Raw genomic sequence first — 13411 nt, 5'->3', positions numbered from 1 at the left:
AGCCAAAGATTTTGTGAGAAAACAATATTAAATACAGTTCTGATGGAGGAGAGTGATGGAGGAGAAAAAGAAAGAGATGGATGGAGAGGAGAGAGAGAGAGAGAGAGAGAGAGAGAGAGAGAGAGAGAGAGAGAGAGATGAAAGAAGTAATAGATCCAGCAAAGTGTTAGCAGTGCAAAGTTAGAAAAACAGACTCCTTTAAATATGGTTAGAAGCTATCTACAAGAAACACTAGTCCCACATATTTCAATTATTTATCCTTACTCCATAAAAAGACTAAATAAATGGGAATAGATATATCTTTAAGTGGAATCTAGTAGAAGACGATGAATGCAAATAGTGCTTTTTTTTAATGAATGAGGGTTAATGGTATCTAGGGTAGTACAAGTGAGTGTGGCAATATAGGAAGAGTCGTGGCAGATGATCACACTGCAAGTGATACTTATGATACTGGTGGTAGAGCAGTTTTCTTGCTTACTTCACTAGTCAAAGGAGAACACCTAGAATATTTGGAGAAGTCTGAGAAAAGACACAACTATTCTCAGATTCACTTAGCTATCTCATCATAGAAGTGAATGGGTACAGTTTAGTTGAAGTTGACTGTCAAAGAATAATTAAACATGGATAATTTATGATGTGAGAATTCTATCTGAATATACAGTTGGAAGTTTGTAGCACCAGTAATATCATGGCAGAGATAATTTGTTTTTCGTGGGGATATAAAGAATGTTTTTTTCAAGTAACCAAGTTGTCCACACAGAATTAATATATACACTGCTCAAGTTGATCTAGAACTAACTTTCTATGTCACCATGAACATTTGACTCAGAGAATATTATCTCCAATGTGTGACTTTACTGCTTACCACTATTAAAGAGAAAAAAGCTATATATTAGAATGACTTAGATGATGATGGCTATGCTTGCTTAAGCTCAATGCCCAGATATTAATCTCTTTCCTTTGATTTTTTAAGGAGTAGCCAGCATTGAAGGATTTAGTAAATGGAATATCTGTATAGAAATATATATACATACACACACCGTTTTGCAAAATATACTTATTTCAATCATTTACCTAGCAGTGGGGATATTTTAGTCAGCTCTCCTCTTTGCTTACAAACTCGTTTTGGAATGTAGAAGGTGTTGAAGACATTTGGAATGGCAATACAAGCAGAATGTAAACAAGAGACAAGGGGTTGCTTTACTCTCCTTCTAGTTTCTATGTTTTCTTCATTTCTTTGTTCAGATGGTAATTACAAACTATTATTTATCTGAGTTATTTTTATTAGATGATGTCAATTAATAGCATTTCTAACTAATTGAAAAATAGTTTTATATGAGTATTTATCATAGAGATTTCATGTTGGAAAAATAGTCTATTTTTAAGGTGAATATTAATTGTTACTTATTATTGATAATGTTAGGTGTAAAATACCAAATAGAATATGTTAATACACACATATATTAAGTGACCAATGATTTTTTTTTTCTAACCAGCTCAGTGACCAAACATTTTAGAAATTGTAAGTCGAGAAGTGGTAAAGACATAGGCAGGGATAGGGAGAAGATGGCCAATGTATAAACCAACCTAAGAGTATAACCATGCATAGTAGGATTGCAATCAAAGCTCCAGTGCTGAGTCCTACAGGTAGAAAAATTGCTTCCACGTTGCAAGACAGGATGGTCCCATCTGAGTCACACCTACAAACACGAATAGTCATTGTATTCGTGCTGCTCTGGACAGGATAACTGCTGTCTTCTATTACAATGGGAAGGAAATACAACTCCTGCTGCCTGCGGCTATAGCCATTTCTTCGGGTTTCGATTCCAGCTGTGTTGTCTGCAAAACATGACATTTAGGATAACATAAGCTATGGTGACTTTCAACTCAAGTTTTAAGTCGATATCTGCTAAGCAGTAGAAAGCTCTTTTGGAATCAGTGTAACACATCCTTATTGAAATTACTTATTATATCATTATTAAAACTGTCCAAGGGTAATCAGATGTAATTAAAATAGTATTCGAGGAAAGAAAAACATTCATCTTGGGGGTGTATGGATGAAAGTGTCCATTCAGAAAGAATATAGATTTACAAGAACTATGTCCAAGAAGTTGTCTCATTCTTTTTCCTGATATCAAAATCAAATTGAAAATATCTAGGTATGTTTAGTTCTAAATCCTAAAAAAGTCAAAGATTAAAAGAAGAATATTAGGAATATCTTTTAGAAGAATATTAGGAATATCTTTTAAAACTATTTATTGTAGAACTGATAAATAAAATATATGAGAATACTTGATGACTGAGATGATTCATTTACAGACTGAGAAACAGCAATCTTTATTTCTCTGATTCACATATAGGCACACATACACTCTCATATGCAAAATACATACAAGTAATAGACATACTCTCAGTACTCTCACACACTATACTTATGTCCACAACCATAATGTGTGTATGTGCATACACACACACACACACACACACACACATATATATATAATTCATATCCCTAGATACTTTCCCACTTCTACAGATACTAACATCCAGAATCCCCTGACTCCAATACCCAATGCTGCAGGAAATAGATGACCTGAATTTCATTTATGAGATGGTAGACAATGGAACTATTTCTGTCAACTTTTCTCTCTTACAGAGGCAGGCTACAAGAAATGCAACACATACATACACTCAAACACACACAAATGCATAGAGACACACGAAATGGCTATGTATATTATAAAGTTAACATTTTAAATGTTTTGAAATGAAAACTTGTTTTGCTTTTTGTATCATGTGTACTTAAGTGAAACAAATATTAATAAAAAATGTTTTTAAAAAGAATTTGTTTCTACTTAGTTGTCTTTTTTCATTTTTCACATTCATTAGAATAAGAAATATGGGAGAAGACAAAGCATGTCGTAAAGATATCAAACGTCATTAAAAATCCTAAATATCATTAAATTATATTAATTTTATTTTCAGTAATTGGAAATGAAGTCCATTGTATCTTTAATGAAATCAACAATAATGATATTTCATTTTTACTACAAAGAAAATAATTTTATAAAATCAGATATATCTATTAAAACATTTTCAAAATACATTTTCTCATATTTATTTTGAAGTTTTTAAGAAATACGTTGTTTTTTTATTCATTCTATAATTTCAATTAAACAATCCCTTTTTTATTTATTATGTATTTTCCTCAATGACATTTCCAATGCTATCCCAAAAGCCTCCCATACCCTCCCCCCCACTTCCCTACCCACCCATTCTCATTTTTTTGGCCCTGGCGTTCCCCTGTACTGGGGCATATAAAGTTTGTGTGTCCAGTGGGCCTCTCTTTCCAGTGATGGCCAACTAGGCCATCTTTTGATACATATGTAGCTAGAGTCAAGAGCTCCGGGGTACTGGTTAGTTCATAATGTTGTTGCACCTACAGGGTTGCAGATCTCTTTAGCTCCTTGGATACTTTCTCTAGCTCCTCCATTGGGGGCCCTGTGATCCATCCAATAGCTGACTGTGAGCATCCACTTATGTGTTTGCTAGGCCCCTGCCTAGTCTCACAAGAGACAGCTATATCTGGGTCCTTTCAGCAAAATCTTGCTAGTGTATGCAGTGGTGTCAGCATTTGGAAGCTGATTATGGGGTGGATCCCTAGATAAGGCAGTCTCTAGATGGTCCATCCTTTTGTTGCAGCTCCAAACTTTAAACAATCCTTTTTAAAATATTGCTTTTAGTATAAACTTCATAACACTATTGGGAAGCAGGTAAACAACTTAAAAAGAATACTAATTATTAAAATAAAGCTGTGGTAGATATATGTTACTATTCCACTCACAATCCAATATATTAATTTTAAATCAAATATATAATGTTTACTTAACAAGCTTCCCTAAACTAATTGCTGTAGGAAGTGCCCTTGTGGGAATGCTTTGACTTAACAGTTAAGGTTTCCTTTGTAAATTTTCTTTATTTTCATTCTAGTGACATTTTTCAGATAATGGAAAATATCAACAAAGAATCACCATTAGTGATCTCCATAAATAGATTAAGTGGAGGTAAATATTTGAGCTCATGACAGCCATCAAGATATTCAAAACCAATGACTCACTTCATTAGATTGAGTAAAAGGAGCCTTCTGTGGTCACAGGTCATAAATTAAGTGGCAATCATTAAAACAAGAGAGATAGAAAATATAGACTTCTTGGAGAGTTAGAGTGATTTTATTTCATATAGCTCAATAGTTTCTAATTTATTAATAATGATTGAGTATTAAAAATTTCTTGTTCTTTGTATTATGTAAAAGGGTGGCACATGAAACATCAATTCCATACTTAAAGTGTTTCAATCAACTGAACATATTTTTTTTGCTGTCATAAGTGTTTATTTAACAACAAAAATAGTTTAGCAGATTTTACCAGAACCAGCTAATGAGATTGGTTAAAACTTACTTCATTCATGTATGGATGACTCGCATGAATACCAGAGTGTTCCTAAGGGTTTCATATACCACATGTGATTAAATGTGAAATTCCATCAGTTCAGTCACCCACCAACAATATTTCATGGAGAGGGGAAAGAAATTGTACATGCTGCACAATCTAGCTGGTGGATACCGTTGAACATATTTTTAAAATATAATATATAATGAGTAAAGAAGCACAGAAAATTATGTGGAGATTTTCAAATTACATTTTCTGTTCTTGAATATTGATTTTGAATTCATTAAGACTTTTACTTTACTCCAACAAATTTGAAGATATTCAATATATGTTTTACAGAATAGAGTTACTTAGAGGAGATGAATATTGAAAGCCACAGAAAATTGTCCTCATATGCACATGGTGTGAATTGGTGATTTTTTTTTTCTGTTTAGTGATTTAACCATCACCTTCCTTATTCAAGATTAAGGTCTTTGAAGTTTGATTGTTGTTCACAATTGGAAATGTAAATGAGGAAAATACCTAATAAAAATATTTTAAAAAATCAAGAAGTTATAGGAAAACCCCTTTATCTGTTTTCCTTCCATGAAGGAATCTTAGTCTTCAGAGCCAAAATCATAGTCTTAGATACACAAATACTGTCTGTCTCAGTGATCTATATACATCACAAAACTTATTGGTTACACAGTTCCTCTGATTATTCAATGGTTTCTAAGAATGTCTGAATAAGTCTTTTTTTCCCAAATAACGTGTAAATAGGCTACCAGTATTGTTATATATTTGTTCTTTTCCTATTGCTGTCAAAAGACCACAAGACCCAAGCCAATTCATAGAAAATAGAGAGAATGTAATTTTTCAGGTGGTAAGAATCATGACCAGTACATTGGATAACACATATATTGTATGGCAGGCAGATATGTGCCTGAGCTACCGCTGAAAATTTACATCTTGATCTACAGTTACAAGCAGGAAGCAGACCAAGTTTACTTGTATTGACATGGGCTTTTACTGTCTCACAGCAAGGTCCAGAGATCCACCTCTTCCATCAAGTCTATATCTCCTAATCCTCTCCAGCTGGGCCAGAAACTGGTGACCAAATATTCAAGCATGTGGGTCAATGAGAGAAATCTTATTCAATCTACCACAGACTCCATTTGCTTGGACAGGAGTGTCTTCTATATTTTATTATCTAAATACTGACCACTTACACTTCGTAAAATGTTATTATCTTCATGATATAAACATGAGGCTATGCTATTTTTAAATTCATAAATTTTGGTATGCTTTTTATTTACTACCATTTTTCATATCTTACTGTAGGATGGAGCCAATCCCCTCATGTGAGAAATACATGCACTCAGACTTTCTTATCTCTAGTCGGTGCACAAATAGGTTTTCTCAAGACATCCTTTAATGTTGGTTAGTTGTCCACATCAGCAATATCTCATTATGTTATTTCATTTGTTTTAAAAGCAAAACACATTCATACTTTAGTATTTCCATCAAATATTATACTGCATATTTAATCCTTAATATACATTTTATACATACATAGAGTAGATCGACATACTAAGTCAGAGATCTAATGTTTGTAAGACTTAACACAAATCTGACTTAGAAATGATTTGGCTTACATATTTGCCTTCATGATGGTAGAAAAGTATATCCAGACAAGCACTCGGCTTTTAATTGTAATAAAGTGCCTAATGCATTTGAAAACCCATTCAAAATTTTGTTAGATTTTATCAGTTGAAGTTAATGTGGGTGTTCTGATCAGACCTAAGGCAGGATAAACTGAACTTTTTATTTCATACGGGCAATACATCGTTTTTAATCACTAATCATGTCCTTTCTCTTTGGAACAGATTAAGTTACAGCCCCACCTTCAAAAGAGAAGCAACCATATTCTAATCCAATCTATGTTTCTGTGCTTGATTGTAATATTAGCAGATATAGTAATATTAGACACATTAGTATAGATGGCAAGTTATTGTGTAAGTCACATGACAGATAGGTTGGCAGCAATTGGAGATAAAATTATCTTTACAGAAACAATTTAGACATTGTATAAAGGCTTTACATATGGTCTCAATACAGACGCTCTGAGGCTGTCGTATTTTAGGATAATTGTGTCAGTTGTAGCCATGGGAATAATGAAATGGGAATAAACTCCTGTTCATTCCAATTGAACTGCCCAATGCATAAACTTGCACTGCTTGTTGCTCAAATAAAAAAGCGAATAAGAGTTAACTTGCATGTATAAGACACACGCTTACCATTTTGCTGATGTGTTCAAAACAAGGAGCCACTTTTAGAAAGTTTTATTTGCTTTATTCATTAAAAACCTGACTTTTTTTTAAATAATGAAAGCAAACTGTATTACCTGATAATCATCATGCAGTAATTAACTTGAGACTCTTCGAACTATTTGTATTTCTTATATATGGATTTCTATGTTCTGTGAAACTGCTTTTAGGAAAAACATTGATTCCTGTCCCCGTATCCTTTGACAAAACTCCATAAGGGAGAAATCTGTAAGTGGCTATACTTACTTCTGAAGTCATGGACTGTAAAATTTGGTTTGATGACAGCCTCTGGTGCTAATCTAAAGGAGAATTGCTGCCCAGCAGGTGAGAGATCTCGGTCTACAGCACCAACTATCTGAATTATCTGAAACAAAGTTGAGATTAAACTTGAAGTCGGTCATCAGTTTCACAGGGAATGCTACATAACAGGCTAAAAAGTTTATCTAATAATGAATGCAAATAAACAGAAAGGACAATTTTGAATCAATACAAGTGACCCAATTATTTACACATACCTTTTGTAAGCAATTCTCTAAGCATTTACAAGTAATAATGGCAGCTACAATCAGAGGACATAGGCTAATTCGAAATCAATATCTGTGTAATGCAAAAGCTTGCATGTATTGAAAATTCTCCCAACCAAGCAAAATAAAATTAAAAGTCACTTGTTTGCATGTTACATTAAATGCTTTGTAGGTTAAATATGAAATGCTTACTAGAAACAGGACATTTGATTATCTGTGTGTTCTTGCAAAGCAAAATTAAAGGGCAAGTACATTTGTGAGAATAGACATATTAAAGTCAGCAAAGTGAAGACAGTAATATATATTCACTTGTGTTGATAACTCCACCCCTGATATTTAGAATGATATACTATGTGTTCTGTTCCAATATTACTTGGACAGTAAAATACTAGCATCTCTATTTCAAACTGTTTCCCACATTGCCCTGAGAATTTGTTAAATCTAAATACTTCAGCATTTTGCCCTTCAAATTTAAACTAAAAGTAATTTTGGAGGTCTTTACTGTAAAAAATTGCAGCAAATCAAAAGGCATAATAGATAGGATAGCTAAGAACTCTATGCCAGAAAACATGTTAGGAAGTATGTGGGGGAAACAGATAAAAATGTGAAAATAGGCCAAACATATGAATTAAATAGTATGGACTACAGTAACAGCTTAGAAATTCCATACAAGACTCTGGTCTTGGGGTATAAAGTACACATAGCATATTTTAGGAATTATGAATAAAATACTACTTTTTGTTATATGATTCCTGGTTATAGTCCAATCCCTTGACAGTGATTTACCTTACTACATAGAAACAAACACATAGACACATATGAAAGATAGAATATACACAGGTAAACACTGGGTAGATTGCTGGTAGATAGGTAGGTATATATTAGTACTGAGGTGTTAAATATAAATATTAGTGTCATGAAATGTTTTTAAAAATAATTTTTGTAAGAATTTTAGTCTATTTACTCAGTAGAAATTTGTGCCACAGAGTTTATTTGTCTCATACAATAATTATTGGTTACATTGCTCTAACATGACATGTAAAGGAGCTATATCATGGAATGCAACAGTTTAGTAAGTATCACCCTAACAACTGTGATTGCTCTTCTTGACTGACAACTTGACTATATATGGTATTAGCTAGCTACATCTGTAAGGGCATTTTCTTGATTGATTTATTTGAGAAGGGGAATCCCAACCTAAATCTGCACCTTTTGAGGAGAGAAGATCCACCTTTAATCTGGGCTCTACCTTCTGCTGGCAACCTCAAAAAATAATGGAAAGAGTTGAGTGAAGATCCATAGCTACCACTCCTGGACATATACCCAAAAGATTCTCCACCATACTACAAGGACATGTGCTCTATTATGTTCATATCAGACTTATTCTTAATATATAGAAACTGGAAGCAACCAAGATAGTCCAAATCTTTGATCTGACCTGGCTGTATATTCCTGTTACCTTATCAAGATTTTGATTATTGACTTTTCCTTGAGTAGATGAGGAAACAATTGAACCATTCCTACTTGCCCTTGCTGTCATTTGCAATTTAATTACTTCACTGGCCATAGAGCCTATTTCTTCAGGATTTCTAAATAGAATGTAGTTCAGCTAAGACACTTAGCCCTATGGACGGAACAATTACTATAATCTTGAACGTTTCACATGTAGGCATCCATTGTTGAATTATCTGGAACACAATGCAGAAGCTATTCTACTAAACTTCATATACAAATACATTCCTTTTATCCTGTTCTTCTTGAGAAGCCTAAGATTTTCATTCTCTAAAACATAAGAATTATTGTATTCAGACTTATATCAATGTTCTTACATCACCCTATGTTAACCTTAAATGTCCTGTGTTATTTAGCAATCAATATATAGTTGTTAATTTTTGAGGTGTGTTTTTATTCAAATTAATGCTAAACGATCTCATTTAAATCAAACCTATTTAAATCTATGGAGGTAGTTTACTTGTATAGGTGCTTGCCTAGCATGCAGAAAGTCCCAGACTTGATTTTCATCACTTCACAAATTGAGCATGATAATACATAACTGTACATACAGAGATTTTATTACAGCATGAAAACCCCAAAGTCATTCTGAGCTACATACATAGAAGTTCAAGGCCTGATGGCATACAGAAGATCTTGAATATGTATTTTTTTTTTCTTTCACAGAGATGGGGATGGGGTACATGAGCCTAGTATTATTTATATATTAATTTTATGAAAATATTTTAAGCATGAAAATATCTATGTGCATGTGCACTCATGTCTGGACTTAAGCCTAAAGCATAACATATAGGGGCCCCAATACACATTTGGTTAGCAGTATTGACAACATACCTGTCCTGGCTTGGCATTCTCACATACAGCTGTCTCATATGGCACAGATATTTCTGGAGGAAATTCATTGACATCTAGGACATTAATTAGTATGTTAACTTTGCTAGTTAATAATGGGTTACCTGTTTAAAACATAAAAAAAAAAGATAAACAATGATTACAAAACGTGGCTATTGCTTCCCTGAAAGACATATCTTATTTCAATTACTTTTGATACAAAGTTGAAAATCATCCTCTATTATAGGAAATTACAAGATATCAGCTGCAAAACACAATGAAAAATAAGGGGATGATTGCATAGCTATCATTCCAGGTAAAGAAAATATGATCAGGTAGGATTAACTATTTAACTGATGTGTTACTGAACAGGTAGGGCTTTGGACTAGTGCACTGTCCTTACCTTAGCCAATATTGATATTTTTTGTTGTAAAAATAGGATTTTCTGTGTTGCACTAATAGAGTTAGAAGATTTAATATATGGAATATTTAAGATATATAAGTAAATATATCAAATTTGTCTTACTGACAAAACATGGGGTATATATATAAGTAAAATAGAATTAATGAGCATATTATGGAAGGACAAAGTTTATACTTTAATTATTTCTGGATCAAATAGTATGTAAGTATTTGATAAAGGCTTACTTATTCCTTCACTACATGTTACCATGATACATTTAGAATAAGTAGCCACTCTTTAATGCACATCATATATTTTAACCCCAGACAATGGGCTTAATATTTGCATTTCTATTATATGTTAAAGAAAAACACTGGAAATAACTTATTATTAAAGTATGTAAGCATAATGCATGAAATATGTTTAAAGCGACTTTTTAAAAAAGTCTCACATAATTTTACAAATAAATATACTGCTTCAAATATTTGATGGTAATACCTAAAATACAGAGTTAAAAGAGCCAAGAGTTAAAAACAAATTCAGCATGTGAAATGAGCAAAATAGTTACATCACGCCAAATTTTCTCTACCCATTGGTTACCAAATTAAAATCTTCTATATCATGAAGATTCATAATATAGGTGTGATCTTTTGAAAATACATTCGAAGTCTTTATTGCTGACTGATTCTGACAAGTCCAAACAACATGGTGTCAAAATTCATTATAGCATAAATTAAACCACTCTATGCGGAAGCATATGGTATTTTTCCAAATCTATGTATAAGAATGAAATCTATCAGCACATGGCTATGCAGGTACAAAGAGCTGAAGATGAAGATGACAGGTATAGTCTATAGGACTGATTTCAGTTAAGGAAGGCATAACAGAGAGAGAATTATTTAATAGAAACTTTTTGGTTGAATTTTTGACAACCAATTTTACCATTATTAGCCCAGTACTGAAATCATATTTTTTAATATGAATATATTGCATTGCATGTTTTCCTTTTCTATGTTTGCTGATTAAATGCAATGTATTATACAAATATTTACTGACATTGTAGATTATCATTAATCTCATATTTAACAGTATAAAATAACATCATTAAATTTACTTGTTTTCACAGTACTTGTTGTTTGTATAGCATAGAGACATATAACACTTAGTAAATAGGTAAAACTAAGTTTAATTTTCTAAAATTACAAGGGAGCAGCAATAATTATACAATAGGAACCTTTTTCATTGTAATGGCTACTATGTACTAATTGTCTAGAACACCTAAAACACCTTGCACAGTTGTTTAGAAACATGAGTTTCTGTTTGTATATAAAGCTCTGAAAATTGGTGGTGCAAACCTCTCCAAAACTCACAATCAGAAGGTAAAAAGACTAAGTCTTGAATCAAAAGTTCTTGTACTTTTTGAGTGATTATAGATATATAAAAACAATATTTCAAACTTAAAACTACTTAGTGAACTAACTCATAAAATTAAATACCAATAAAGCTCATGAAAAGTAGCACAAAAGTGGTTCAATTCTTCAACCATATGATTTGAGGCTCAGATTCTTGTTATGTTATCTGATAACTGATCTCAAGTTCAAAGTACAAGATTCACACTTTACATATTTGATTAAGCTTAGTTGAAGATGAATGGCCTTCTGTAGATAACATATTTTCTCACTTAACTACATTCATCACCATGGAAATTTATTTTCATTAACTATAAAAAAGCTATTGAAATAAACAAGTCCTATTTTAATCTACCATTTTTGGTAAATTACTTCTGTTTTATCCCTTAAAATGTAATTTAAGATTCATATTCATAAGGAAATTGTTGAAAATAGCATAAATATTATCCTGTTATTAAGAGCCTTTCTCCAAAGGGCATTTTTATTTTTCACATTTTAACTAAGATAAATCTTTGTTGTGAGAAATTATCTTGTGCACTGTAGGATACCAAGATTTTCCAAAATTAAATGTCACACAAAATATCACTGATGAGACCAGGAAAACAAATGTTCAAAGGAAAAGAAAATAACAACAAAAGTTTTGTAGAGTTGTATTTTGTAATTGATTCAATGACTTTATTTTAATATCCTTTTCTACTGTATATGTTAATTCATTATTAGAATATACAAATATCAATTTGTATTCTTAAGTACCAAGTACCAAAACAGTAAGATCTCTGTTTAAAGACCACTGCTCTAAAATAAATGTGAAATATTTGCCAGAGTATTTTATTTATTAGACTAATAAAGATTACTTTCATTTAGATATGTAATATGTTAAATTGTGCTGAGAACATAATGACCTAGTTTCTGAGTCATCATATCTGTATTTGGGAAAACCATGACAAAATTTCTGTATATCTAATTTATCATGACTACTTTGATGAAGACTTTTGGTAATAAAACCACATAGAATTTACGAAGTACTTGATGCTTGTAAAACAATGTAAATTGTAAATTTAACCAATATGTACTGAAATCACAACCTCTGTGAAAATCCTGAGAAGTGATATTAAGATAATTTATAATTCACTTAAAGATACAGTTTCCATGCTATTCTTCTAATTGTTTAATGGCTTTATAGATATTGAGAAGAAAATAAATAAGCTTAATCCACAGTTCTCTTTATGTAGAAACTCATTACAATACATGAGATGTAGTTTCTTGATTGTATGCACTAAAATATGTAAATAATGTTCCATTATTAGATTACAAGTGATTTTCACAGGAGATCAAACATAAATCATCGTATTTATTTAGTATGTATTTATATGGGTTTTTTGTGTGTTTACATGCTCATTCATTCGTATGTTTAATACTTTTTTCGAGACAGGATTTCTCTGTGAAGCTCTCCTGTCCCAGAACTCACTCTTTAGAACATGCAATCCTCAAACATACAGAGATCCACCTGTTTCTGCCTTCTAAGTGCTGGGATTAAAGACTTGTGCCACCAACAATATGAACTAATTAGTGCCCCCAGAGCTCCTGTCTCTAGCTGCATATGTAGCAGAAGAATGGCATAAAAGGCCATCATTGGGAAGAAGTCCATTGGTCTTGAAAACTTTATATGTCCCAGTACAGGGGAACACCAGGGCCAAGTAGTTGGAGTGGGTGGGTAGGGGAGCAGGGCGTGGGGAGGGTATAGGGGACTTTTGGGATAGCATTTGAAATGTAAATTTTAAAAAAATCTATTAATAAATAAAAGGAAAACAACAACAACAACAACAACAAAGATCTGTGTCACTCACTACCACCCATTGGAGAGAAATATATATATATATATATATATATATATATATATATATATATATATATACATACATACATATATATATATAGTCTATTTCTGTTCTGTTATTGATATTTTGCTAAATAATTT

At 32.2% G+C, this 13411-nt stretch overlaps 1 protein-coding gene across 11 annotated transcripts in view; it reads right to left on the bottom strand.

Moving 5' to 3' along the window:
- Window positions 1-13411, bottom strand: part of Cdh12 (cadherin 12) — a 1149544-nt gene that overhangs the window by 12874 nt on the left and 1123259 nt on the right. For all 11 annotated transcript variants that reach the window (XM_011245344.3, XM_011245342.3, XM_011245345.3 and 8 more), the window contains 3 exons: window positions 9625-9746; window positions 7001-7118; window positions 1588-1839 (listed from right to left, as the gene is read on the bottom strand). In XM_011245344.3, coding sequence (XP_011243646.1) covers window positions 1588-1839; window positions 7001-7118; window positions 9625-9746 — 492 coding nt within the window. The remainder of the gene's footprint in view (window positions 1-1587; window positions 1840-7000; window positions 7119-9624; window positions 9747-13411) is intronic.

This window comes from Mus musculus, chromosome 15 (assembly GCF_000001635.26).
Source record: "Mus musculus strain C57BL/6J chromosome 15, GRCm38.p6 C57BL/6J".
NCBI classification, from domain to species: Eukaryota; Metazoa; Chordata; class Mammalia; order Rodentia; family Muridae; genus Mus; species Mus musculus.
This window is presented reverse-complemented; position numbering and strand designations above follow the sequence as displayed.